The sequence below is a fragment of the Propithecus coquereli genome, unplaced genomic scaffold, assembly GCF_000956105.1.
Source record: "Propithecus coquereli isolate 6110/MARCELLA unplaced genomic scaffold, Pcoq_1.0 Scaffold67, whole genome shotgun sequence".
NCBI classification, from domain to species: Eukaryota; Metazoa; Chordata; class Mammalia; order Primates; family Indriidae; genus Propithecus; species Propithecus coquereli.
In genome coordinates, this window is record NW_012152729.1 from 2,798,006 (window position 1) to 2,823,972 (window position 25,967).

General features: G+C 45.3%; 5 protein-coding genes across 7 annotated transcripts in view; 4 read left to right on the forward strand and 1 right to left on the reverse strand.

Annotated features, from left to right (window-relative positions):
* TERF2 (telomeric repeat binding factor 2) overlaps positions 1 to 4,300 on the forward strand; it is a 24,940-nt gene extending 20,640 nt beyond the window's left edge. Inside the window, exons 8-10 of one of the 2 annotated variants that reach the window (XM_012660567.1) lie at positions 1,211 to 1,296; positions 2,627 to 2,670; positions 3,129 to 4,300. In XM_012660567.1, coding sequence (XP_012516021.1) covers positions 1,211 to 1,296; positions 2,627 to 2,670; positions 3,129 to 3,287 — 289 coding nt within the window. In that variant the 3' untranslated portion in view covers positions 3,288 to 4,300. The remainder of the gene's footprint in view (positions 1 to 1,210; positions 1,297 to 2,626; positions 2,671 to 3,128) is intronic. The other variant, XM_012660568.1, reaches the window with a different exon arrangement.
* Positions 4,301 to 5,703: 1,403 nt separating this feature from the next.
* On the forward strand, positions 5,704 to 11,889 carry TMED6 (transmembrane emp24 protein transport domain containing 6). Of its 2 annotated transcripts, none has more exons than XM_012660570.1 (4): positions 5,704 to 6,577; positions 7,829 to 7,955; positions 9,215 to 9,309; positions 11,268 to 11,889. In XM_012660570.1, the coding sequence occupies exons 1-4, from the start codon at positions 6,365 to 6,367 to the stop codon at positions 11,496 to 11,498; spliced, it is 666 nt and encodes a 221-aa protein (XP_012516024.1). In that variant the 5' UTR covers positions 5,704 to 6,364; the 3' UTR covers positions 11,499 to 11,889. The 2 variants fall into 2 exon arrangements, with proteins under 2 accessions (XP_012516024.1, XP_012516023.1); XM_012660569.1 differs by having other exon boundaries at positions 9,161 to 9,309; positions 11,268 to 11,642.
* A 1,524-nt stretch (positions 11,890 to 13,413) lies between these two features.
* On the reverse strand, positions 13,414 to 15,324 carry NIP7 (NIP7, nucleolar pre-rRNA processing protein). Its single transcript, XM_012660573.1, has 5 exons — positions 15,072 to 15,324; positions 14,873 to 14,959; positions 14,638 to 14,776; positions 13,980 to 14,120; positions 13,414 to 13,775 (listed from the first exon to the last, which is right to left on the reverse strand). The coding sequence occupies exons 1-5, from the start codon at positions 15,125 to 15,127 to the stop codon at positions 13,656 to 13,658; spliced, it is 543 nt and encodes a 180-aa protein (XP_012516027.1). The 5' UTR covers positions 15,128 to 15,324; the 3' UTR covers positions 13,414 to 13,655.
* COG8 (component of oligomeric golgi complex 8) lies at positions 15,290 to 22,646 on the forward strand. The gene is made up of 5 exons (XM_012660572.1): positions 15,290 to 15,800; positions 17,249 to 17,456; positions 18,492 to 19,319; positions 21,064 to 21,232; positions 22,180 to 22,646. Exons 1-5 carry the CDS (start codon positions 15,406 to 15,408, stop codon positions 22,452 to 22,454), a joined length of 1,875 nt encoding a protein of 624 aa, XP_012516026.1. The 5' UTR covers positions 15,290 to 15,405; the 3' UTR covers positions 22,455 to 22,646.
* Positions 22,647 to 22,767: 121 nt separating this feature from the next.
* Positions 22,768 to 24,754, forward strand: PDF (peptide deformylase (mitochondrial)). The gene is made up of 2 exons (XM_012660581.1): positions 22,768 to 23,353; positions 24,246 to 24,754. The coding sequence occupies exons 1-2, from the start codon at positions 22,768 to 22,770 to the stop codon at positions 24,401 to 24,403; spliced, it is 744 nt and encodes a 247-aa protein (XP_012516035.1). The 3' UTR covers positions 24,404 to 24,754.
* The last annotated feature ends 1,213 nt before the right edge of the window (positions 24,755 to 25,967 follow it).

Consider the following 25,967-nt stretch of genomic DNA (forward strand, 5'->3'; position numbering starts at 1 on the left):
CAACCTCAAACTCCTGGGCTCAAGCGATCCTTCTGCCTCAGCCTCCCGAGTAGCTGGGACTACAGGCATGCGCCACCATGCCAGGCTAATTTTTTTTTTCTATATATTTTTAGCTGTCCAGTTAATTTCTTTCTATTTTTAGTAGAGACGGAGTCTCGCTCTTGCTCAGGCTGGTTTCGAACTTCTGAGCTCAAACAATCCGCCCGCCTCGGCCTCCTAGAGAGTATTACTCTAATCTTTGATGGTGTAATTGCTTTGTGACTCTTGGATAGTCCTAGTATTAGTTGAGCTGATATGTCCCCAGTTTACATTAGGATGTGTGTTACTGTGCTAGGTGTTTGGATAGACAAAGGAAGATGTAGCTCCCGCCTTCAAGGTCTCCTGGTTCAGGGTACGTTGTGAAATGGCTGTTGATACAGTGGAAACACCCCGCTCTGGCAGCAGAGTGGGGCTATGTGTGTTGTGGTCGGTAGTTCCAGGAGGATTCACTAGGAATGATGGCCTGGAAAGGTGGCTGGAATTTCATTTGGCCGGGAAGGAACTTACAAGCCGAAGGAACAGGATATGGAGAGGCAGGAAAGTGCAGAGCTTCTAGGAGGAAGGAGTGGAACGGCATGGCTCTGCTGTTTGTGTGGGTGTGGTGGGGAGCAGTGGGTAGGACACTGACTGGGGCCAGGCTGGATTGTTGAGGCAGTGAGAAGCCATCGAGGAATAGGGAGGGATGCGGTTATTTTAGGATGATTGTCCCCGTGGCTTTGGAAGGGCAAGAGGCTAGTGGCAGACTCCAGTTAAGAGGCTGGGATAATACTGGCAAAAGGTACCACAGGCTTAAATGAGGGGAACAGGGAGGGAAAGGAGATCTGTCCAGACAGGAATAGGCCATGTCTGAGGAAGAGAGGGTGGCGTTTGCAGATTCTATGTTAGAAGAATACTGAGACTTTTAAAAACTCAAAAGCAAATAAGAAAAAAAAAAACAGGAAAATGAACAGGTTGTGGAGGGGGATAGTGATGTGCTCAGGGCTGAATTTGAGGGATGTTATGTGGAGATGCCTAGCCAGCCCAGGAGAAAGGACAGTGGGTGTGGGAGTTGTGTGTAGGTGGACCTCAAGTGTGGTCACAGCAGAACAGGGCTGCAGGTGAGCCAAGGACAGAGTATGGGACGATCCAGTGAGACTGTTTGACACGTGTCCTCTCATTGATCTCCCCTCAGAACACCCAAAGGCAAGTGGAACAGCTCTAATGGGGTTGAAGAAAAAGAGACTTGGATGGAAGAGGAAGAACTGTTTCCAGTTCAGGGTAAGCAGCATCTTCCTTGGCCTTTTTTTGATGCTTGCTGAAGTATAGATGTATGTTACTGTCATATTAACATTCCAGAATCTGCTTGTCTCCAGGCTAGAAAAAGTTTAATAAGTTCCTGATCTCATTTTGATTTATGAGGAGTCAGTTTTATGTCCTTTCCCATTAAACAATGGAGACCGTAAAAGCAAGACTTTTATTTTAAGGAAAATTCCTGATTTTGTTTTAATAACTCCTATGCTATTTAATTATTATTCCTAAAACCCTTTAATTAGATATGATAGTACAGTTCATTCTCTGCATTTCCTGTTTGAGTAAAAAAATCTCTTACCAGTTTCTATATATAAATATTTTTTTCTAAGATAAGAAACTTTTCCATAATTAATAACTTCACAGCATTTGCATTAGAATCTCTCCTACCACATATTTTATATTCTAATGGAAATAACTATTTGCCAAACCTTAATTTGGGGAGACTCTAAAGACTTTTTGTACCATGGCAATAGTAATCCTTTGCCAATCTCAAAGGTTTTGTCCTTGAAAATTACCTTCATTGGCTAAATTATAGTTGGCAAGATCAAGATCACGTGGAAAATGGAGGAAGTAACAGAAAAACAATAAAAATGACGTTAAACATTTTAAAACAACATGATATAAAAGTTCTAGAAAGTATCCACTTCCAATGCAGTCCAGTTGTATTAGCTTTAGAAATCTTCCAGCTGTAGTATGAAATACTTCATAATTTAAAAATAAGTAATGGCTAAGTGCTGTAGTTCATACCTGTAATCCTAGCACTTTAGAAACCCAAGACAGGAGGATCACTTGCTGCCAGGAGTTCGAAACCGGCCTGGGCAATATAGCAAGACCCCATCTCTAAAAAAAAAAAAAAAAAGGTAAAAATAAAAAATTAGCCAGGTGTGGTAGTGCTGCCTGTAGTCTTAGTTACGCAAGAGGCTGAGGCAGGAGGATCGCTTGAGCCCAGGAGTTTGAGGTTGCAGTGAGTTATGACACCAGCTCAGGCAACAGAGTGAAACTCTGCCGCAAGAAAAAAAAAGTTGGTTTTACTAAAAAGCCTAAAATCCATCATTAACCAGCATTTATTGACTGCCGATTATGAAGTACTTGCATTGTACAGATTCTCATGGGCTGAATGACTGGTATTTGTAAACAAAAGACAAACATTTATTATCCTTTAGTGATGTCCATTCTCTTCTCAATGTTTGTGAAATTTGAATCAAGTTTTCCCTTTGGGGACATTCTATATGTTTTTCTCGTGGTTTATACAGAGAAAGGTGATCTCTGAAATAAGTCTACTTTTAATGTTTTCCAGCAGCACCAGATGAAGATCATGCAACCACTGTAACAAAAAAGCAGGTAATTTAAAATTCTCTTTCCTGATACTGGTTATGTGGATAGAGCAGAGGTAAAATAAGCACCCCAGCTCATAAGCGTAGACTACCCATGTACCCAGTAAAAATCTTTTTTGAGATTTTCAGGTAGTTCAAACTAAGTTAAATTGATAGTTATTTTCTGGAAGAAAAACCCAGGAGGACAGAAGCCTAACATACTTTCCAGATAGGGAACAACATACACACATTTGAAGTCTGGAATGCAGAAGTGATTCTTAGTTGAGGATGAAATGGCAGGACATTGAGAATCATCAAATGTCCAGATCCACAGTGTTCATTATGCCATATTTTAAAAACATAAACCCTGCTTTGGGGTTCGGCCAATTCTCCTAGGATCCTTGAGTTTGCCTCTTCACTGTATTGGAGAGAAGGTACATAAGTAGAGAGAAAGGTTGTGATAAAACTTTTGGTTTTCTTTTGCAGAAGTGGACTGTAGAAGAAAGCGAGTGGGTCAAGGATGGAGTGCAAAAATACGGGGAAGGAAACTGGGTTGCCATTTCTAAAAATTACCCGTTTGTTAACCGAACAGCTGTGATGATTAAGGATCGCTGGCGGACCATGAAAAGACTTGGCATAAACTGAAACAGGCTTTCATTTCCACAGAATTCACAGGAGCATGGTTCCTAATAATAGCCCCTGATAGTCTGCTGTTTCTTTCAGAAGCTGGGCTGGGATGAGAATTTTGGGCAACCTCCTTCCACATGGGGGAGGTCCCAGTTCCACTTCATCATTGTCGGAGATCATGGAGCTAAGAAGCAAAGCCAAGTCCACCCATGTCCTTGGCAGAGATGACAGGCACACAGCTTGTACAGTGCCAGAATACCATTAGTGTTTCCCTTCCTTAGTGGTTTGCTTAAATTTAAATCCCTGGTAATCTGTAGAACCTTCTCCTAGAAAATGGTGGAGTCTATTAGGAGCCACTTATGACTCCATGACCTGTTAAAACCAGCAACATGAGCATTATTTGGAGTGAACTTGTTCACATGAAGTTTTGGCCTTGTGATGCAAATGCAAAGGAACTTTGTCTGTTGGGAGCCCGGGTTGATGGATGAGAGACCAGTCGTTGTGGACTGATAAGATTCCCTTTAAAAACGGTTTAGCCAGTTAAGACAACCCTAGACCTGACTGCCTTGGCGTTTGCTCTTAATATCTGCTGGGCTATGTAGGCAGGTTTATCCTCCACTTCTCATGTGGTTGAACCGGTGTGTTTTTTGGTAAAATGGTGATTGTAGATAAGCTTAGCCTCCCCTTCCCGCCCCCTGCCTCTTTTCCCAATTCCCTTCCTTATGCTGGTCTTTTGAAGCTTAAAAAAAAAAAATCCCGATTGAATATAAATGCCTAATTTCATTCTTTATGAAATGGTTGCTTCCACCCAATTCCGTAATTGTGCTGTGTTAGTGTCTTGCACTGCAATTCGACATTCCCTTCTCCTTTTGTACTGTGTTGTGCTTGCTGTCTCTCTTGGACATCCTTAAAGACTGTCTTTTTAGCAAAAAATTTCAGTAAGGTGTTTTCTGTAATCTTTTTTTAAAATATGAGAACTAATCATTGTCCATACTTGTAGCATTCTTCATTAAAGTCTTGCTTCTCTCAAATTTAAGTAGCTGTTTAATTGCAGCACAACACGTATTCACAGATGCAGGTAGCCAAAGGTTGAACAAACTTTGCTGAACGATTTGATCAAGAAGCTGGTGTCAAACTGTATTGGATGCTGTGATCCTTGGAAGCTGTGTCAAACAGATGATGTCGAAGTTTCTTCTTCATTTGTCCCTTACCTCGTATAACATAGTTTTTTCTGGAGACAAAAGAATTCCCCCTTTTCCACTTGAGTAAAAGGCAACGTTTAAAAAAATACTAAAGTTTTAAAATTCATCTTTTAGTTATAAGTTGAAAACATTGTACAGCTTTATTACCTGTTAACTATGCATTTGGGGGGTTGGTACTACTGTTTTTCTATCAACCAACCCCAAATGAAACCACAGGAAGAAGTTGAGAACTTCAGCTCCTCTTGGTCCAGCTACCTTCTGGTTGCAGCTAGGTGTGGTCTCCCTCCAAACCAGATTAGAATCCTGAAGCTTTTCTCCCCTCAACTCACTTCATTAGATGGTGTTCTCTGGATAGAAAGGTGATGAATTTAGGGAAGCAAAATATCCCAATCGGTGTTTCTCAAACTTGAGAAATGCCTAAGTCCATTAATATTTTTTCATGGAACCTCAGTGTTGTTACAGCGTTACTGAAATGTGTACAAACGTTAAACTATGCTTACACAGTTTCTGTAGAACTATAAAACTTACCACAAACTGATGATTGTTTTGCTGAATCCAAGTTGCTGCTGATGACTTGAGTAGTGTTAGGATTGTGGCAGCGGTGGGACTCAGTGGGGGATGCCTGTGCCACAGTGCGTTGAGCGCTGTTCCCAGCCTCTCCTACTTCCCGTTGGGCGAGACTGCCCCAGAGCGACTGTGCCCCTGGTGCTGTGATGTCATTTGGCTTTCCTAGAACTGAACCACATTCACAAAGTCTGTTTTCTGCTTTATTAGCTTGTGACACTTGGAGCCAATGTGATGAATTCTGAAGCAGTTCTTGGCTAGAAGTTGCTAACGCTGTTGTGTTTTTTAAGATGATGACTAAGATGAAAATGTTTAGGCATTGTCAGAACTCAGGAGACTGCCAGCTTGAGAAACATGGTCCTGGTGGTTAAGAGCATAACCCCCGCCTCAGGACCCCAGCTCTGCTAGGTGTTGCTAGTGGGACCGTGGGCCAGTCCCTTGACTCTCTTGAATGTCAGTGTCCTTGTCTCTGAGATGGGAGCTCGCAGCACCTCCTGAAGGGGGCTGTTGTGAGAGTAAAATAAGATGCAGGTAAGATTCTCAGCTCAGCGCCTGCCATGAAGTCAGTGGGTGTTGAAGTCATGAATAAAAGAAGATTGAGGGTTTGAACAATATAATAGTCTTGGAGTGGGTTGTGGATAGCTTGTTTTTTTTTTTTCCTGCCTGTGGGTGCTGAAGAAGTCATGAATAAAAGAAGAAAGACTGTTATTGAATATAATAGTTTTTAAGTGGGTTTGGATAGCTTTAGATGGATGTGTCAGGGGGAAGGTAGCAGAATGAGGACTGTCAGCTGAGGGGTTTGACCACTGTCTTGTCGCTGTTCATCCATTCCAACTTGTGCACACAAGTGCTGTGCTTTGCTCTGAGCTATAGCATTGGGCAGAAAGTCTGCTGAAACAGGTGTTGCCTGATTTGTTTTACAAGAGCAATAGGTATGCCCTAGCAATTTGACATGAATAAGAGAAACATCTCCCCAGCCAACTTTTTAAAGTATATTCACATGGTTGTAGATAAACTTACCCAAGAAGAACTGAAAAATGACAGCCCAAAGGATGGATGGAAATGTCTCTTCTGAGGTAGTAGATTCTATCTAGCATGCATGGAAAAGGTTTGGAAAGCCACTGAGCTTTTGAGGTGAAGGCAAAACCTCTTCCTGTGAGCCACAAAGGGAGTGTCATGGCAGTTCTATTATTGAATATCTATGCATGGCCCTGAAGTTGGCCTAAATGTGACTCATGGTGTTAATGATTATCCCAGCGGTTATCTGAACTACTTGGTTCCACTGGGGCTGCAAGCAGTACCCCTGCAGAGGTGTCTCCAGAAAACAGCATGTTCCCCTTGCTCTTTGCGGCTGGGCTGGTGGTTCTGAATCTAGTGACTTCTGCTAGGAGCCAGAAGACAGAACCCCTAAGTGGCTCTGGGGAACAGCTGCTCTTCCACGGAGCTGATCGACATGACTTTGCCATCATGATCCTTCCAGGAGGCACAGAATGCTTTTGGCAATTTGCCCACCAGACTGGATACTTCTATTTCAGTTATGAGGTATGTGGGCTCCTCTGGCCATACTTGGGGCTTTTTTTTTGTTTTTTTCCTTTTGTAAAGTGGGTCAAGTTTTAGACCAAAACAAGTTCTGTTTGTCTGTATTATGTTGTGATTCCCCACGTGTTAATGGAAACTATAGCTAGATGGAAACAGATGAATAATCACCAACAGGAACTAAAACATATGGTTTGGCTTCTCAAATCGGGGGCTATAGAAGTGTGTTCAGAGCCATGGAAAACAGGATGCCTCTCCCTGGAGAGGTAATTGTCACATTTACTTGGATTTGGGGATGAGAGGGGAGAAATTACGTTTTTTAAATATTATAACAAGACAACATGAATATGGTACTTTGGAGACTGATCCAGAGATTTCAGAGAAAGCTGCTTCAGTTTATGGGTGTAGGGGAGCAACATCTGCTCTCCTGCCTTTAATGGTAACTCCAGCAAATTGGAGAGTCACTAGCTCAAGTTTTCTCTATTCAGGCAGACAATCCTATTTTTGGGGAAGGTCACGTGTTCATAGGTCAAGTACTTCTATCCATACTGTGGTCTTACACTACACTGCTCAAGGATGGTGAGCTCAATATTAAAGGCGTGTTCATTTCCTTTGTTCTTTATCGTAGAAACCTGTTAACTTTCTAATTTTTGTTTACATAGTAATAGACTATGTTGATTTTACTCTACTAAACTATAACTTAAAATTTATTTTAAATTAACTTATCAGAGCTTTTTCTTATCTCTGAATTTATATTAGAACAGTAGCTTCTAGTCAGCTCACTGTAGCCTGGGCTTATCAAGATCCAGCTTGGGAACGAGTGTTAACAGAGTGCCTGCTGCTGTAGGTCTGAGCTGCCAGGCAGCAAATGCCCAAATCTGGGATGCCACCAGGGAGCTCAACAACCAACTAAGTTCATTCAAGAACTCTACAGCCAGAATCACACATTTGATTCGGTCCACACCAGCTGTGGCGTCTGAGCAAGACATGACTTCTTTATCTGCAGTGGTGCTGTTAGCATTTCGAGCAATTCTTTGTTCTGTTCTACTGCTACTGACATTGAAGATGTTCAACTTTGCCGTGCCAACACCATCACTGTAACAACTAAGAATCCTCAATTCCAAATCCTGGGAGTTAGGCGGTACCAACCCAGATTGATATCCCATGCTGATGACTATGGGGTGTCACTCTTACCACTCAGCTGGCGTCTTAGTGACGTAGCAGGGTCTTTGTTCCCTCTTTGATGTGTCTTTGCAGGTTCAGCGGACAGTGGGAATGTCACATGACCGACATGTTGCTGCCACCGCACATACCCCACAGGGTTTCCTCATAGGCACCTCCCAGGATGTTCGGGGCCAGATTAACTTCCCTACCCAAGAGACAGGTCTGTTTTCATCACCCCAGCTATTATAATAATCATAGGTTTCTATGAAATTGGGAAATATTGAGGAAGAACATAGATATGGTGAAACAGTAGGAAAAAAAAAATCAGCCTTTAGCACCAAAAACCGGTGTTCCTGGAGACTGCTGATGTCTAAGGATGTCAAGCGTCAGTCCCCTGGCAGTTTGGGGTCAGGTCTCCAGCTGACCATTATAACTCTAGGGTTCAGCAGATCAATTTTATCTCATCATTTCCAACTGATCAGATTCTGGGAAAGTGACCAAAACAGAGACCCGTTTATAATACAGAATTCCAATTAATAAATTTATTACAAGGAAGCATTTCTTTCCAGTCATCAGAATAATTAAGCGAGTTACTAAAAGCAGATTCAGAACAAGAGAAAATACATGGCCACGTGAAAGATCCACCACAAAGCACTTCAGCAGCTAGAAAATTTCTACAGCAAAATCAAGCCTGTCCCACTTGGGACAGCACCAGTCAGTCTTATCTGCCCTCTTTACTAGCCAGGTATACTAAAAAAGACAGATTTTCTCAACAGGGGCATCAGACAATCCTGTGCCTTTCAATCATTTGGACTTTCAATAACTGCCACACCTTTCTAATGCCACCACCACCCAATCTTCCACCTCCCCCTACCCCCTCACACAAAGGGAGGCAACCCCACGTTGAGAGCCAGCTCGAGTCAGTAGACACCCCCAAACCATGAGTCACTGTACAGAACACCTTGCAGGCAATCACTCCAGCAGGACAGCTTCTTTCCTTCACAGTGAATGCATCAATTTTTTCCCTAGTTTCAAGTTCAAGGTGGTATCCCCAGCTCTAAAGGTAGACAAGGAGCAGGCAAACGCCATGCTCTTCATTTCAACTCAACCCGTTGAGCAGCAGTTTCTTAATAGGAGATGTGGGAATTACAGGTTGGAAAAGAGGGGAAAAAACGTTTTCTATCCAGTATGGAAAGAACTAAAGTTACTGAAATTTGGCAAAATAGAATCATTTTAAGTTAATATGTAATAAAAATAAGTTTCACATAACATCAGTGTCTTCCATGTAAAAAGTGGGATCTTTGTACTTTCTAAAAAGAAGCTGATGTAGTAGCAATTCTAAAACTGGAGAGTAGGTATCTCTAGAGGAATCTTAATAAAGGGTGGGGGACCAAAGACTTGCTAATGAGGTAGGCATTCTTACAGGTTATTATCAGCTTTGTCTAAAAAATCAGCAAAATCGCTTTGGTTCTGTGCAAGTGTATCTCAACTTTGGAGTCTTCTATGAGGGGCCTGAGATGGACCACGAACAGAATGAAAGAAAACAACTGAATGACACTCTGGATGCAATTGAGGTAACGGAGTGTGTTGTGTGGGAGAGAAACATCTGTAAAAACTGATTTTAAATGTGGAGGGAAGATCAAAATTTTGGGAGTAATTCCATTCGAGTGAGGGTTCATTTGGGTAGAAACCAAACAGGCAAGGGGATTTGAATTTTTTAATACATTTTTATGACTTGGAGATCTTGATATTTCGCACTTGTTTTATTCCGAGGGTTGGCAAACTATGGCTCATGGGCCAATGGGCCAAATGTGGTCCACTGCCTTTTTTTTTTAATTGATACATATCTTACACCATTTTAAAGTGGACACTTCAGTGGTTTTTAGTACATTCACAAAGTTGTGCAACCATCACCAGCATCTAATTCCAGAACAGCTTCATCACAGCCCCCAAAACCCCTGTACCTATTAGTCACCATTCCCCTATGACCCCCCCAGGCCTGGCAATCACTATTCTACTTCCTGTCTCTATAGATTTGCCTGTTCTGTACATTTCATATAAATGGAATCATACAATATATGGCCTTTTGTGTCTAGCTTCTTTCACTCTGCCTGTTTTCAAAGTTCATGCACACTGTTGTATATATTAGTACTTTATACTGTACACTTCAAAATGGTATATGGGCCAGGCATGGTGGCTCACGCCTGTAATACCAGTACTTCGGGAGGCTGAGGCGGGAGGGTCACTTGAGGTGGGAGGGTCACTTGAGGCCAGGAGTTTAAGACGAGCCTGGGCAACACAGCAAGACCCTCATCTCTACAAAAAAAATAGAATAAAATGGTACATGGTATATAAATTGTTTATCAGTTAAGAAAAAAGTATACAATTCCTTTATGTACTTTATTCCTTTTTATGGCTGAAAAATATTCTATCATATGGATACACATTTTACTTATTCATTTATCGGCTGATGGATATTTGGGTTGTTTCCACCTTTTGGCTCTCATAATGCTACTATGAACGTTTGCGTACAAGTTTCTGTGTTAACATGTTTTCATTTCTGTATACCTGGAACTGCTGAGTAACATGGTAACTGTTTAACTTTGTGAGGACCTGTCACTGTTCTCAGTGGCTAAACCATTTTAAATTCCCACTAGTAATGTATAAGCATTCTAATTTCTCCACATCCTCACCAACATTTGTTATTGACTTTTTTATTATAGCTAGCCTAGTGGTTGTGAAGTAAGTATCTTGTGGTTTTGAGCTGCATTTCCCTAGTGATTAATGACATTGAGGGATCTGTTCATGTGCTTATTGGCCATCTGTGTATCTTCTTTGGAGAAACGTCTATTCAAATCCTTTGCCCATTTTAAAATTGGGTTGCCTTATTGTTGTATTGTAGAAGTATTTACATATTCTGGATACAAGTCCCTTGTCAGACATGTAATTTTAAGATATTTTCTCCCATTCTGTGGGATGTCTTTTCACTTTGATAGTCTATACAATGCACAAAAGCTCACCGCCTGTTTTTGTAAGTGGAAGTTTTATTGGAATAGAGTCATGCTCATTTGACAATTATATATTGTCTATGGCTGCTTTTGTGCAGCAATGGCAGAGTTCAGTAGTAGAGACAGTATGGCCTGCAAAGCTTAAAAGTCTGCAGGCCCTTGTCTTCTGCCATATATAGAGACGAGTAGAAGAAATCATGTGCTGAGTACATGTCTACACCTAGAGATCTTTAGGAAGAACTGTCTAGTTTGAGCACTGAAGTTTTTCATTATAAAAAAATGTTTTAAAAAAAGTAAAGTCCATCCCAGCACCAATCAGAGGGTTTAAAAAAAAAACAATAAAGTCCAGACCGTTTTTCATATACAGCAAAACCAACATTCATCAACTGTAATAGTATTATATATCTTAAAATCTTATGAGCAAATTACTCAACTTCCAGACAACTTAGGTTAGTGCTGGTGAGCATCCAGGTGAGGGTGGATGACAGAAGAGGGGAAAAATCTCTTTATTTTCTCTCCCATAGCAGAGTACACGAACGGTACAGAACAATATCTTTCACATGTGGCGATACTACAACTTTGCCCGGATGAGGAAAATGGCCGACTTTTTCCTTCTCCAATCAAACTATAACTATGTGAACTGGTGGTCAACAGCCCAGAGCCTTGTAATTATTCTTTCTGGGATCCTGCAGCTGTATTTCTTGAAGCGTCTCTTCAATGTTCCAACAACTATAGATACAAAGCTCACGTGCTAAGCTAGGATGACGACAGCTCTTTTCTTCTTAGAAACCTAGCCAAAGCTGACAGAAGCTTTGTAAAGTTATGGGAAAAAATCAATTTCTCTTGTTAATATTTTCGTCTGTTGCACTCATCTACAAAGTGGCAATAAAATAACAATGTAAAAGTTCTGAGGTTGGCTATTTCTAAAGTACGTATTAAATGCTACCATCAAAATACTGTTCATCATAGTGCAGTCCCTTAACCTTCACTGAGTCTACTTAGGGGTTAACAGAAAACCTTAGAAGGAGAAGAGTTAAAAAAAGATGGGCCAAAATCAAGTTTGCTTGTATATAAAAGCAGGAGTTGGTAGAGTGCCTTTTTGCAGTTGAAAATGTTTTATTTTTAGAAATGTCACCTTTGGAATTAAAAATAAGCAGTATAAGGCTGGGCGTGGTGGCTCACGCTTGTAATCCTAGCTCTCTGGGAGGCTGAGGCGGGTGGATCATTTGAGCTCAGGAGTTCGAAACCAGCCTGAGCAAGAGCAAGACCCCGTCTCTACCAAAAATAGAAAGAAATTAATTGGACAGCTAAAAATACATAGAAAAAATTAGCCGGGCATGGTGGCACATGCCTATAAGTCCCAGCTACTTGGGAGGCTGAGGCAGTAGGATTGCTTGAGCCCAGGAGTTTGAGGTTGCTGTGAGCTAGGCTGATGCCACAGCACTCTAGTCCAGGCAACAGAGTGAGACTCGGTCTCCAAAAACAAAAAAGACACAGTATATTCATTAAGGAAATTGTTTTGTTTTACAATCCAGGTAGTCTTTAAAATTTCTGTCTATAAAATGTTATTAATTTTAAAAAATTATTATTTTAAAATAGTTTTGAGAAGCATAGGAAAGGGCAAAGAAGCTAAGTTTTTATTTCAGGGTCTCTTGTTTTTGGAGACAGAGTTTCACTCTGGCTAGTGTAGTGGCATCATCACAGCTCACTGCAACCTCAAACTCCTAGGCTGAAGCAATCCTCCTGTCTCAGCCTCCAGAGTAGCTGTGACTACAGGTGTGCTCCCCCATGCCCAGCTAATTTTTCTATTTTTTTTTTAGTAGAGACAGGGTCTCGCTCTTGCTCAGGCTGGTCTCCAACTCCTGAGCTCAAGCAATCCTCTGTCCTCAGCCTCCCAGAGTGCTAGGATTACAGGTGTGAGCCACCTTCACCCTGGTCGTTATTTCAGGGTCTCTGATTAGTGCTTTTAGTCCAGTCCAGTCAGGTAAGTAAAGGTGCATAAAAGAAATTATGTTTTATGAAATCAAAGTGAAGAAAAAAACATTTCGGCCTGGGATCATCCCATCCCAGAAAAAGACTGAGAAAACAGTTTATAAAAAACAAGATCATATAATCAAATTACATTCATAAGACTCAACACTTTGTAATAGAAATACATAATATACGCAATATAAAAATAATCCTTACCATTTATTCGACACCTATCATTTCCCAGGCACTGTGCTAGATGCTTTACAATCATGATTTCCAATTCCAAAAACCATTCTTAGGTAGATAGCTAAAGCTGTATTTTTAGTTCTGTGTTTTTTAAAACAGAAGAAAAAATGAAGCTTATTAAAGCTGAATGACTCATCCAAGGCCATACAGCTGGTAGGTGGCAGAACTGGGGTTTGAACCACACCACACAGCACTTACTGTATAGAAAAATAGCTGAATGAATTGCTGTTACTATTTTAGACAAATTTTCATTTGTAAAATCCCAGACATGGCCTACTAGTCTGATATGACAATATGTATCTTTCATGATATTAATAAATAACAGAGAAAATCCATTGTGTTCTTATCATGAGTTTGGAAAACAAAGTGTTATCACAGATAACAATTATAAGTTGCTATCCTCCTCAGTTCCAAAGATTCAGAATCTGTTAGTCAGAACAGGAAGCCCTCTGATTCAAATATAAAACTAGTATACTAGTCACAAACACAAAGATCTGAAACTCCATTTTGGAGCCATTTCTGATAATAAGAATCCAGCCTGCATTTGTCAGTGATAGAGTATTAAACTAAGAAGTCCCTGAAGACGTCACAGTGTTGACAAAATTCAGCATGCTGGTGGAGTCTACACAAACACAGGAAACAAACCTCAGCCCTTCCACACAGCCCAGCTGTAAACTCCTTGCGGTGATTTCTTTCTAAGTCAATGTTTCTTCGTGCCGCACGTATTCCCCGATGTCTGCTTGATGAAAGACCACAATTGCCATAGGGTCTACTTTCCTGCAGTCTTGTGTAGATTTTGCTGCCACCCCAAAACCCTGGGATTCAAAAGAAGAGACACTCAAGTCATTCAATATACCCATGCCGAGGGCATAACAAAGATTAAAAAAAAATTATACTTCTTGTCTTTGAGGAATTCAAAAGGTGCTGAGAATTTAGTCTCGCAAGCACACAGATTGAAAATATATCTTTCTTGAATCAAAAAGTCCTTGCTTTTTGTAATAGCTAACATCTCTACTCACCAAAGGGATGTCTGCCATGGAGTACACCACCACTCCCTGGTACTGAGAAGTATTTTCGGTGATTCGACCCAGACCAGATTTCAACACATGGTTCCCATACAGGAAGGATTGCTCTGCTCCAGGCTTTATCCACACTTTATACTATAAGAAGGAGAATTAAAATCCAAGAGACACAAAAATGATAATAGTTATATCCCTGCAAATAAGCTAGCTGCTGGATTTTTGATTTATTTCTTGGAAGAATATTAAGGAAAAAGAGAGAGAGATGCATGTTTCCTTCAAACTTTTCATCTCCTAAACAGATCTGCCAGGAAGCTCTTTCCTGAACTCTACAAGCAACTTCTTCCATGGACAGTTTAACAGTTGTTTTTCTGGACCCCAGTATCCTCCTCATCACAGCCACGTATTTGCATTTTGCTTGAGCTGGTCTGCACAGGCTTTTCTACTGTGCTGATGATAACTACAACTACACAGCTGCACGGCACTCCTATCCCATGCCCAAGCAGGCCCAAGACCTCCGAAAATTTCCATGTGTTGACACTATCCCGAGCACTGTCAGGGGCTTCGTGGAAGAAAAGCCAACCAATAACGTGCGTTCTGATGGGGCCCTCATCCTTGACTTCATCTCCAGTGGCAAAATGGAAACCGCCCTACAAACCTTGGCATAGGGTGCAAGGTAATCCAGAGCTGTGATGTGCAACCGAAACTTGTGGGTCTTGGTGAATTTTCCGAAGCAGGTCCCCAGAGACAGCAGCTTGTCCCCGGAGACATTGGCAGCCAGCTTCAGGATCTTCTCACTAAAGGGTTAAGGGGAAGGAAGGTTGCAAATGAGGGAGGCTGGTGGGACCCATATGCCCACCCGGGTGCATGCTGCCTCCCCGGCCCCGCCTCACCTCACGTAGTACACCCGGTCGTTGTGCAGCCTAAAACAGTAGGTGCCGTCCGGCCTGTCGACCAGCAGCTGAAGATTCTCCCCGATGCTGAGGGCAAAAGGAGGACCGGGGGCCGCATCTGAATGGACTCGTCCCGACACCGCGACCCCACTCTACCCCTCCCACCACACATCCCCTCCTCCGCCCCGCGCGCTCCTACTATTTCGCGATCTTCTCAAACATTACACGGGTTTCCTCTTCAGTCAAAGGCCGCATTTTCCTGCTGGGTTGGAGCACCGTACCCTCGTGCCTCGGAAACCGGAAACGGAAGTCGGCCGCCAGCTATTCCCTGGCAACCCCAAAGCCTGCCTTTCTAGCCCCATTGCCGTCGTTCCTCACGCTAGCGCCGCACAGCCTGGAGGACCTCCAGAGAAAGAAAACCGGCCGGATGAGAAACCATAGAGAGCGGAAATGGGCCCCAGCTTCTTCCGGTCCTAGGTTCCAAGCCAGCGCCCTCGCCGGTTCGGAGGGGAAGTGACGCTGCTGCTGGGAAGATGGCTGCGGCGGCTACTGTCCCAACCCCAGTCACGGCCTCGGCCACTGCGACGGCCACGGTAGCGGCTCTCGGGGAAGTGGAGGATGAAGGGCTCCTGGCTTCGCTGTTCCGGGACCGCTTCCCCGAGGCTCAGTGGCGAGAGCGGCCCGATGTGGGCCGCTACCTCCGGGAGTTGAGCGGCTCCGGGCTGGAGAGGCTGCGGCGCGAGCCCGAGCGCCTGGCGGAGGAGCGGGCGCAGCTGCTGCAGCAGACGCGCGATTTGGCCTTCGCCAACTACAAGACCTTCATCCGCGGCGCCGAGTGCACCGAGCGCATCCACCGCCTCTTTGGCGACGTGGAGGCGTCACTCGGCCGCCTGCTCGACCGCTTGCCCAGTTTCCAGCAGAGCTGCAGGTGCGGCGGGCCTGGCATTAAAGGGGCTTTTAACTGTAATAGTTGACATTTACGATAATAGAAATAGCTATCACTTATATAGCGGTTGTCGTTTGCCAGGCTCTTTGCTGAGCGCTTTATTTATCCATTTAAACCTCACAACAGCCTTTCGAGGTAGGTACTGTTACTCCCATTTTGTACATGAGGAAGTTCAGACACAGAAAGGGTTAGTGACTTGTCCAAGGACGCAGCTAGCAAGTTTCAAAGTCGGAATTGGAACCCAGGAGCACACCCCTCCCTCGTAGGGCTGTTGTGAGTACTAAATAAAGAGGATCCATGCAAAGCACTTATCCTCGGGTCTGACATAGTTAACACTCTATGAATGTCAGCTTAATATATGTGCACATTCATCTGGAGGTCATCTACTCCAAAACTTTATTTAATGGGAAGCTAATAAGGAAATCATCCCGTTTGGGGGCATCAAAGATTATCAAAAAGTCTGCTTGTTCTTCCTGCCTAGATCCTTAGTCCATTATCTCTAGTTATGCCTTCCAGCCTTTTTTTTTTTTTTGAGACAGAGTCTCACTCTGTTGCCCCAGCTAGAGCACAGTGGGGTCATCATAGCTCACTGCAACCTGAAACTCCTGGGCTCAAGCGATCCTCCTGCCTCAGCCTCCTGGGTAGCTGGGATTACAGACCCGTGCCACCACACCTGGCTAATTTTTTCTATTTTTGGTGGAGCCGGGGCCTCGCTCAGGCTGGTCTCGAACTCCTGACCTCAAGAGATCCTCCTGCCTTGGCCCTTCCAGCCTTTCTTGATTAAAGTTTAAATTTTTTTTTTTTTTGAGACTTTGAATATTTGACAACAGCTTTTGTATCCTTCCATGCCCCAGATAGGGGACTTGATAAAGCAGGTTTCTGCAATTATAGAGAAGAAACAGAGAAAGTCGACTGTGGCAGGAACTAAGAATGAACAATAGAATGGAAGACTGAGACCTGAGGGAACGTGGGGTAAGCTTGGGGCTTCTAGGCTAATAGCTTTTATTAAAAGAACATTTTACTCTGTGTCTCTTTTACTCTTTACTCTGACACTTTACTCTGTCAGATTCTATGTTAAGTGCTTCACATACATCATCTCATTTAATTCTCACCCCCTTATAAGGTGGGTCCTATTACTATTTTACCAATGAGGAAACAGTTTCAGAGATGCTAAGTACCACAGCTAGAAAAAGTGGCAGATCTGCATTCAGATCTATCGATGATTTATTAGTTGTGCGTTTTTAGACAAGTAGCTTGACCTCTCTGGGATTAAAAATTTCCTCAAGTATTTAGTACTTGCCTCATAAATATGGTGTGAGGATTAAATCAGATCATCCAGCCCAGTGCCCAGCTCATAGTGTGCTTGGTAACCGTAGCTAAGGTTTGGGCACAGGGCAGTGAGGGACCAACGTTCTCCTGATTGTTACTAGGAACTTTGTGACGGAAGCAGAGGAGATCAGCACCAACCGACGGATGAACACCCTGACACTAAATCGGCACACAGAAATCCTGGAAATACTGGAGATTCCTCAACTAATGGACACTTGCGTCCGGAACAGCTATTATGAAGAGGCCCTGGAGCTTGCAGCTTATGTACGCCGACTGGAAAGGAAATACTCTTCCATCCCTGTCATTCAGGTAACCACCTTACCCAGAGAGGACTCAAAGTGATGTTCTTATGGGCATTTATTCTGTGGTCAGGACTGAACCTTCAGGTAGAAACTATTGCATGTTTCATATCAATTTCTGCCAGCAAGGAAGGTCTGAACATAAAGCATTCATTCATTCATCTCAAAGACATGTATTAATCATGTGCCAAGTACTGTTCTAAGTGCTCGGGATACAGTGTGAACAAAGCAGACAAGGCCCTAGCTTTCATGAAGCTTACTTGCTAGTGGGAAGTCTGATGATTGGCAAATAAATAAATAATAGGATCATTTCAGATAGTGGTGAGTATCTGAAGAAAATAAACGAGGGAATGCAGTAGAGGGAGACTAGGGTAGGTTTCTTTAGGTAGAGGGATCAGGAAAGGCCTTTCTGGAGAGGTAACATTTAAGCTGAGACCTAAATAATGAGAAAGACTCAGCCACACAAGGACCTGGGGAAAGAGCAAACCAGAAAGTGGGAAGAACAAGTGCAGAGGGCTGAGGTGGGAAGAAGTTGGAGTGTTTAAGGGATGCAAAGACAGCCAGTGTGACTGGATCGTAGTGAGCACTGGGAGAGCATTAGGAAGCAGCTGAAGCTGGAGAACCAGGCAGGGCCTGTTGGCCATGGTGAGTAGTTGGAGTTTTATTGATCTCAGTGGGAAGTCATTGGAGGGTTTTAAGCAAGAGAACTACCCAACTGGCCTGGTGCAGTGGTGAGTGCCTATAGTCCCAGCTACTTGGGAGGCTGAAGTGGGAGGATCAGTTGAGCCCAGGGGTTCCAGTTCAATCTGGGCAACAGAGTGAGACCCTGTCTCTTAAAAAATAAATAAATAAAAAGAATTAAAAAATAAATAAAAGAGTTAGCCAAGCAGATCTTTGTTGGTGAACCTGAAAGCATCAGCTTTAGGAAATCTACTTTGTATTTCCGAAAAGCCATGGGAATGTTGGTCTGTAATGTTCAGGGCTAGAGGAATGGGTTCCAGAGTGTCTTTCCCAGTGCAGTGTGACGCACTCCTTGTGTTGTCAGGGCATCGTGAACGAAGTGCGCCAGTCCATGCAGCTGATGCTGAGCCAGCTGATCCAGCAACTGAGGACCAACGTCCAGCTTCCCGCCTGCCTCCGTGTCATTGGCTACCTGCGGCGCATGGATGTCTTCACCGAGGCAGAGCTGAGAGTGAAGTTTCTTCAGGCCCGAGATGCTTGGCTCCGTTCCATCCTGACTGCCATCCCTAACGATGATCCCTATTTCCATATCACAAAAACCATCGAGGCCTGCCGTGTCCACCTCTTCGATATCATCACCCAGTATCGTGCCATCTTCTCAGACGAGGACCCACTGCTGCCCCCTGCAGTGGGTGAGCACACCGTGAATGAGAGTGCCATCTTCCATGGCTGGGTGCTACAGAAAGTCTCACAGTTCCTGCAGGTTCTGGAGACCGACCTTTACCGGGGGATAGGCAGCCGCCTGGACTCTCTGCTGGGCCAGTGCATGTACTTTGGGCTGTCCTTCAGCCGGGTCGGGGCTGATTTCCGGGGCCAGTTAGCGCCCATTTTCCAGCGGGTGGCCATCAGCACTTTCCAGAAAGCAATTCAGGAAGCAGTGGAGAAATTCCAGGATGAAATGAACTCCTACACCCTCATCTCAGCTCCAGCCATCCTGGGCGGCAGTACCATGCCTGCTGCTGTGCCAGCCACCCAGCCAGGGACGCTGCAGCCGCCAATGGTGCTCTTAGACTTCCCACCCCTTGCCTGCTTCCTCAACAATATTCTGGTTGCCTTCAATGATCTGCGCCTCTGCTGCCCCGTGGCCCTGGCGCAGGATGTGACTGGGACCTTGGAAGATGCCCTTGCCAAGGTGAGTGCACTCTGGACTTTCTACTACCCTAGGCCTTCTTTGGTAACAGGCAGCCAGACTTTTATAATAAGCCAGTCCATATGACAGTGGTGCCTGCTGACTTGGAGAGATTTAGTGTGGTTCTAGGGATTTCTCTGGTTAGTCCTCCCTTCGTGGGACCTAAAATGATTGACGAAGTGGCTCACCTGTAGTAACAATTCAGTAACGTATTAGTTTTCTATTGCTGCATAACAAATTCCCACAAACTTAGCAGCTTACAACAATACATGCATTATCTCCCAGTTTCTGTGGGTCAGGACTCCAGGCACAGCACAGCTGGGTCCTCTGCCTAGGGTCTTACAGTACTGCAGTCAAAGTGCTGGCCGAGCTGGTCTCACCTAGAGCCTGGGGCTCCCTTTCAGAACCATTCAGGTTGGCAGGTTTTGGTTCCTTGCAGTTGCAGAACTGAGGTCCTCAGCTCCTAGAGGCCATGCCCTCCATAGGCAGTTCACAACAAGGCTGTTTGCTTCCTCAAGGCCCCGGGAGAGCATTTCTCCTGCTCCAGTCTCTTAAGTACTTTCTTTTAAAAGATTCCTCTGATTCAGTCAGACTCATCCAGGATAATCTCCCTTGGATTAATTCAGTCAACTGATTAGGACTTTAATTACATCTGCAAAATCCTTCACGTTTGCCATATTCTGTTAGTTAGAAGCAAGTCTCAGATTCTGCCCACACTCAAGGAAAGAGGATTAAACACAGGAGTGGATACTGGGGGTGGGAATCATGAGAGCCATCTTGGAATTCTGCCTGACCCGAGTAATAACAACAGAACTAATATCCTAGTATGGTGCACAGTTTTTACACATTTAAATCCTTAGGTATTGGGATGATGCTTCCTATAATTAATGGCACCTTATAATTGCTGTCAGTCAGGTGGTAGTTGTGACTTGTATAAAATCTTTCTATTGGTGTCCTCCTGTTACAGCAAGAAAGCATGACATTGAAGCTTTTTAGTCAATGAAATTCACATAATAGTAATCAGCAAACATTTATAGAGCGCTTACTCCATGCTAGGTAGCATTCATCATACTTTATACATGTTAGACTTGATCCTTACAACCCTGTGAGTTAGATCCTATTTCTGGCTCTGCTTCATAGATGAGGAACCTGAGGCATAAAGGGCACAGAGTGAGTGCTTAACTAATCACTTGGAAGTCACAAAACCAAGTACACAGCTGGGACTTGAACCCACGAAGTCTGTTTTCTTAATCCTGAATCTTTTGTTCTTAACCCTGTCACTGTGCCATCTGTAATGTCAGCTAGGCTGCTCTATTGTTTGTTTATGGAACCTCTCTTTTATAGCTGTTTTCTTCTTGTACAAATTTCTAGTAGTTCTAGCTTTCCAGAGCCTCAAAGGCCTTACTCAGTAGAACCCTTTTATAGTTTTGCTTCATTTTCCTGGATCCAACACAGTTCTGGTTGATCCCCCATGGGAGTCAAGAACTATGTATTTCTGTAGAATTTCATGATGCTCCTCCACTGGAACTGGAAAGTACACCAGTAATGATACAAGCTGGGTCAGAAATACATCAGTGAAGTGGAGATTGACTGCAATTCCGAGTTTAAATAAGATAGTAATATAATGTACTGTTTGAAATTGCTTTCTTCATGAAAACTTGAGGCCTGCACGATTTTGCTTAGTCTCATGCACTGCTGTTGCTGATAGACTGCCCCAGATATTGACGGTGGTGCCCTTGTCTCTTAGGTAACCAAAATAATCCTGGCCTTCCATCGCGCTGAAGAGGCTGCCTTCACCAGTGGGGAGCAAGAGCTCTTTGTCCAGTTCTGCACTGTCTTTCTGGAAGACCTTGTTCCTTATTTAAATCGCTGTCTCCAAGTCCTTTTTCCACCAGCTCAGATAGCACAGACTTTAGGTAAGAAAAAGGAGAAAGGATTTTTAAAAAACTGCTTTACCTATCTGGGCGTGGCGGCATGGGTCTGTAGTCCCAGCTACTTGGGAGGCTGAGGCAGGAGGATCCTTTGAGCCCAGGAGTTTGAGGTTGCTGTGAGCTAGGGCAATGCCACGGCACTGTAGCCTGGGCAACAGAGCGATACTCTTGTCTCAAAAACAAAAAAGACAAAAAAACCCTGCTTTATTGTTATCTGATTCATATACTAAATAATTTGCTCATTTGTATAAGTCAGTGTTTTTAGTAAACCATCACCACCATCCAATTTTAAAACATTTCCATCACTCCAAAAAGATCTGCCCCATGACCATTGTAGTCATTTCTCTAGAGCATCCTTAGCCCCTGGCAGCCTACTTTCAGTTACTATACATTTGCCTTTTCTGGACATTTCATATAAATGGAATCGTACAATAAGTGGCTATATCTGGCTAAGTGGAAGAAGCCAGTCACAAAAGAACTACATGTTGTATGATTCCATTTATATGAAACATCCAGAGAAGGGGTTTCTAAAATATTTTTTCCAATTTGCTTTCACTTCCCTGTGTCCCTAGTGATGGGAGTGGGGGTGCGGGAAACAATTTCCTAAAAGGCAGTGGGTCAGTGACCACACCTGCCAAGAGTGGCTGCCCTCAGCGTGGCCCCAGCTTTTCCCTTGGGTCTGTCACAGGGAAGCCGGTGCTTACTGAGGTTCTCTTGGCTCTTGCTCCATCCCCCCTACACTGTGCTGCTCCAGATTGCCTTCCTGGTCTTGCTTTACAATATAGCTTCCTGTTCCATATCACAAGCACGGTTTTTGCTGTATTGAGTATAGTAATTGTTTGTGTTCGTCTTTCTAAGTGTTTTTTCCTGTGACCTCTATATTGAATTTTATTAACTTTTTTCCCCTTTTGCTTTCCCTGTCATCTGTGCAGGCATTCCACCCACTCAGCTCTCCAAATACGGAGACCTTGGGCATGTGAACATGAGCGTCGTGCAGGAGCCGCTCGCCTTTATCCTGCCAAAGAAAGAAGCGGTCTTCCCTCTAGATGAAAAGGAGCTAGTGCCTGAGCTCACCCCGCCAGCACTGGAGCTTCCAGGCGAGGAGCCCAGCCTCGAACCTGTCCCCCCAGCCTGCCCCGAGAGTGGGCAACAGGAGGTGGAATCAGCGGAGCCCCCGCAGGGGGAGCCGCCTGCTGTGGGGACTTAGTGGGACCTATGCAGCACCCAGTGCACGGGCGGCGGGACGGGCAGGCAGGTCTGCGGGGAAGGAGAGCGGCGGGGTGGGGGCCGCCGCGCCCAGCAGTGCACGGGGCAGGCTCCGAGAGGGTGCGAAGGTGGTGGTGGGAGATGACGGGCGGCTGAGGGGGACCCATGTACATGGTGGAGCTAAACAATAAAACTGCTCGACTGTCACTGCCCGGCCCCTTGCCCTCGCCGGCGGCTCCCGGAGGGCACGGGCCGCGCTTCCCGTCGTCCCCCGCGGTTGGGGCGGGGCCAGGCCGGTTCCGCTCGCGCGCGCCATGGGCCGGCTGTGGGGCGCGCTGCTGCTGCGGGTACGTGGGAGCGCCGGGCCAGCCCTGCTGTGGAAAGAGGGGGCGGGGGCCGGGGGTGTCCGGGCCTGCAGCTCCACGGCCGCCCCGGACGGCCTCGAGGGCCCGGCGCGCCGGCGCTCCTACTGGCGCTACGTGAGGCGCCTGGTGCGGGGGGCGCCGCGGCCGCCGTACATGCAGGTGTGCCAAGTCGGGGACCCAGTGCTGCGCACCGTTGCGGCCCCGGTGGAGCCGGCACAGCTGGCGGGGCCCGAGCTGCAGCGGCTGGTTCAGCGGCTGGTGCAGGTGATGCGGCGCCGGCAGTGCGTGGGGCTGAGCGCGCCGCAGCTCGGGGTGCCGCTGCAGGTGCTGGCCCTGGAGCTCCCCGAGGCGCTCTGCCGCGCCTGCGCCCCGCGCCTGCGCGAGCTGCGTCAGATGGAGCCCTTCCCCCTGCGCGTGTTCCTGAACCCCAGCCTGCGGGTGCTGGACAGCCGCCTGGTCACCTTCCCCGAGGGCTGCGAGAGCGTCGCCGGCTTCCTGGCCTGGGTGCCCCGCTTCCAGGCCGTACAGATCTCAGGTGCGAGGGCCTGGGCGGCTGGGTAACCGCGTGCGTGTCTTGTCGCCTGTGGAGGCGGTGGCCTCGGTGTTGACGAAACAGTTCCCGCCCAGCTCCAGTGAAAGTGCAGACTTGATCAGAGAGCCTCCCGCGGGAGCAAAGCAGGACCCGGGAGTAGACAGGACTCAGGACTGGCAGAGGCTCCTGTGAGAGCAGAGCCTGCGCGGATGGGGGCGGAGCTGGGGGTATGGAGTGCGGGCTGGGAATGTGCCCTAATTCCTGTTACCTCACACGCTGGCCTCTATTTCTGCTCTCTTGCTCCCTCTCTGCCCCTCTGACTCAGTCTATCTCAGACACACACACACACTTTTCTGCCCCAATTAGATCTGTCACAATGGGGTTGGAGAAGTGGCACCCGGCCTTGCCCACCCACGGGGATAAGGCATTCCCCGTCTGTCATACCACAGGATGCTTTACAGAATGTGATTCTCTGCTGGAGTTGCGATGATTGTTCCTCCAGAGCAAGCCACATGGTCCAAGAGGGTCAGAAAGTCAGTGGGTGGTGTCCCAAGCTGAAATACCTTAGTTAGGAATTGAAAGCCAATAGCAACACCTCACAGTGGGAGGAGTGTTCAGAAGGGAAGCACCTTAAGAAGATAATTTCTCATCTCTCAGCCCCATAGTAAGCCCAATAACCTAATTATTCAGGTCGGGAACCAGGTTGAATACTTGGTAATGGGCAGAGTTGAGGAAACTTTCCTAGGAAGGAGAGGACCTGCTGTCTACACTCACTTTCTGCTGTTGCCTCTTGTAAATGGGCAGAGCCGTGGTGGGGGCAGGGAAAAGAGGAAGGAGGTTGAGAATGATGCAGTTGAGCTGTCCCCACTCACCCAGGCTGTACCTTCCTTTATAGGGCTGGACCCCAGAGGAGAGCAGGTGGTGTGGCAGGCGAGTGGCTGGGCAGCCCGCATCATCCAGCACGAGATGGACCACTTGCAGGGCTGCCTGTTCATTGACAAAATGGACAGCAGGACATTCACAAACATCCACTGGATGGAGGTGAATGACTGAAGCTTTCCTGTTGGGGCCGAGGAGTCTGAAGACCGGGAAGCAAACAGGCATTGAGCTGGGTATGTCTTACTTGGCATCAGCTTGGTATTGGCTTGGATCTGACAGGAAGTTGTGGTCTGCCAAAGCGTGCCAAACTGAGCTAGAGGAATACATTAGAAATGTTTGCCCGAAATCAGCCTGTGGACAAAATATTGCCTACAAGAAAAATACCCCCTGCCCCCAAAGGAATGGACATTTCCTCACAGTTTTGTGTGGAGATAAATGGGGCAAGTAAGTTCATTCTCAGTAGAAATGAGTTCATAAGACCTGTATCATCTACTCCCAAAGCCAAGATTTGGTAATAATGTAGTCCCCAAATCTCTGAAAGCTGTGTTTAAAAATGCAGGTAAGGCTGTGGTTGACTGTCTTCTCAGAGTTCTTATTTTTACAGAGGGCTTGTGTGTATGTGTCCTTGTTTTGCCTTGGATGCCAGTTTGCTCATTGAAGTGAAACAGAAGAGTGGTCCCAGCTCAAGGAAGTGTTTAATGATAGCATTACCATGAGTAAGTACCCACACATCTTAACAGGTTCATATATAGTTTAGGTCTCCACCTTTTTTCCTTTCACCTTTTACAAACCTGGGGAAGATTTTGCTGTGGAGATCTCTTGGGAAGCTGGTACTTGGCTCATTCTTTGGGTGGAGGCCATGGAGCAGGGTTGTGAGAGGGAATGATAATTGAAAGGAGCAATGAGCCCCTTCCTGTCACAATTAGGACAGAAACAGCAGAACTGGTGCTTCCTGGTCACGATACCACACTTATTATGGAAAACTAAATTAGCATCATGCTGACCAGTGTTTAGCTTTAAGAAACTGTCAGAGCTTTGTCAAGAGGCAAAGGAACTCCAGTTTTAGATAAATTGTCTTACCTCATTTTTGGGTTTTGCAAAGTAGGTACTCTTGCCAGGCAGAGTGCCCAAAATCATAGTATACAAGTAGTAGGAAGTCCAGTAAGTTGTGTAGAGAAAAAGTGTTTTAAGTGGCAGTTAATTAAACAAAGCCAGGAAAGACCCATCCTCCCCTATAGCTTTCTCTGGGGGGCCCATGAGGCCAAGCAGAAGCAAATTGGCTCTAGGTGCAGTCAGACTTTGAGAAAATCACCACCAAGGTCAGAGACTCAGCCATTAGGGAATTTTGTAGAAAGCTCTTATTTATGCTGGAAACATGGGTCTTTATGAAAATTAGAATCCAGTGAGCCTCCTTTCAGTTGGACAACGTTCAGAAACTCCTGCAGGGCGATATCCTGATGCCTCCTTATTGTCTTCTGAGGTTAATGACTTTGTGATGTAGATCAGTAGCAACAAATCCTTGCATTTCCATTAAAGAAAATGTCTTCTGGCCAGGCGGGGTGGCTCACGCCTGTAATCCTGGCACTCTGGGAGGCCAAGGTGGGCGGATCGTTTGAGCTCAGGAGTTCGAGACCAGCCTGATCAAGAGCGAAACCCCGTCTCTACTAAAAAAATAGAAAGAAATTGGCTGGACAACTAAAAATATATAGAAAAAATTAGCCGGGCATGGTGGTGCATG

Bases quoted from the DNA above. Each gene is read 5' to 3' on its own strand.
- COG8 (XM_012660572.1), top strand. From the start codon at position 15,406: ATGGCTGCGGCGGCTACTGTCCCAACCCCAGTCACGGCCTCGGCCACT. The intron at 15,801-17,248 runs GTGCGGCGGGCC...GATTGTTACTAG, and splicing joins AGTTTCCAGCAGAGCTGCAG to GAACTTTGTGACGGAAGCAG. The intron at 19,320-21,063 runs GTGAGTGCACTC...CTTGTCTCTTAG, and splicing joins TGGAAGATGCCCTTGCCAAG to GTAACCAAAATAATCCTGGC.
- PDF (XM_012660581.1), top strand. From the start codon at position 22,768: ATGGGCCGGCTGTGGGGCGCGCTGCTGCTGCGGGTACGTGGGAGCGCC. The intron at 23,354-24,245 runs GTGCGAGGGCCT...CTTCCTTTATAG, and splicing joins CCAGGCCGTACAGATCTCAG to GGCTGGACCCCAGAGGAGAG.
- NIP7 (XM_012660573.1), bottom strand. From the start codon at position 15,127: ATGCGGCCTTTGACTGAAGAGGAAACCCGTGTAATGTTTGAGAAGATC. The intron at 14,960-15,071 runs GTAGGAGCGCGC...TTTTGCCCTCAG, and splicing joins TTTGAGAAGATCGCGAAATA to CATCGGGGAGAATCTTCAGC. The intron at 14,121-14,637 runs GTTTGTAGGGCG...TCCTTCTTATAG, and splicing joins ACCTTGCACCCTATGCCAAG to TATAAAGTGTGGATAAAGCC.
- TMED6 (XM_012660569.1), top strand. From the start codon at position 6,365: ATGTTCCCCTTGCTCTTTGCGGCTGGGCTGGTGGTTCTGAATCTAGTG. The intron at 7,956-9,160 runs GTCTGTTTTCAT...GCATTCTTACAG, and splicing joins CTTCCCTACCCAAGAGACAG to GTTATTATCAGCTTTGTCTA. The intron at 9,310-11,267 runs GTAACGGAGTGT...TCTCTCCCATAG, and splicing joins ACACTCTGGATGCAATTGAG to CAGAGTACACGAACGGTACA.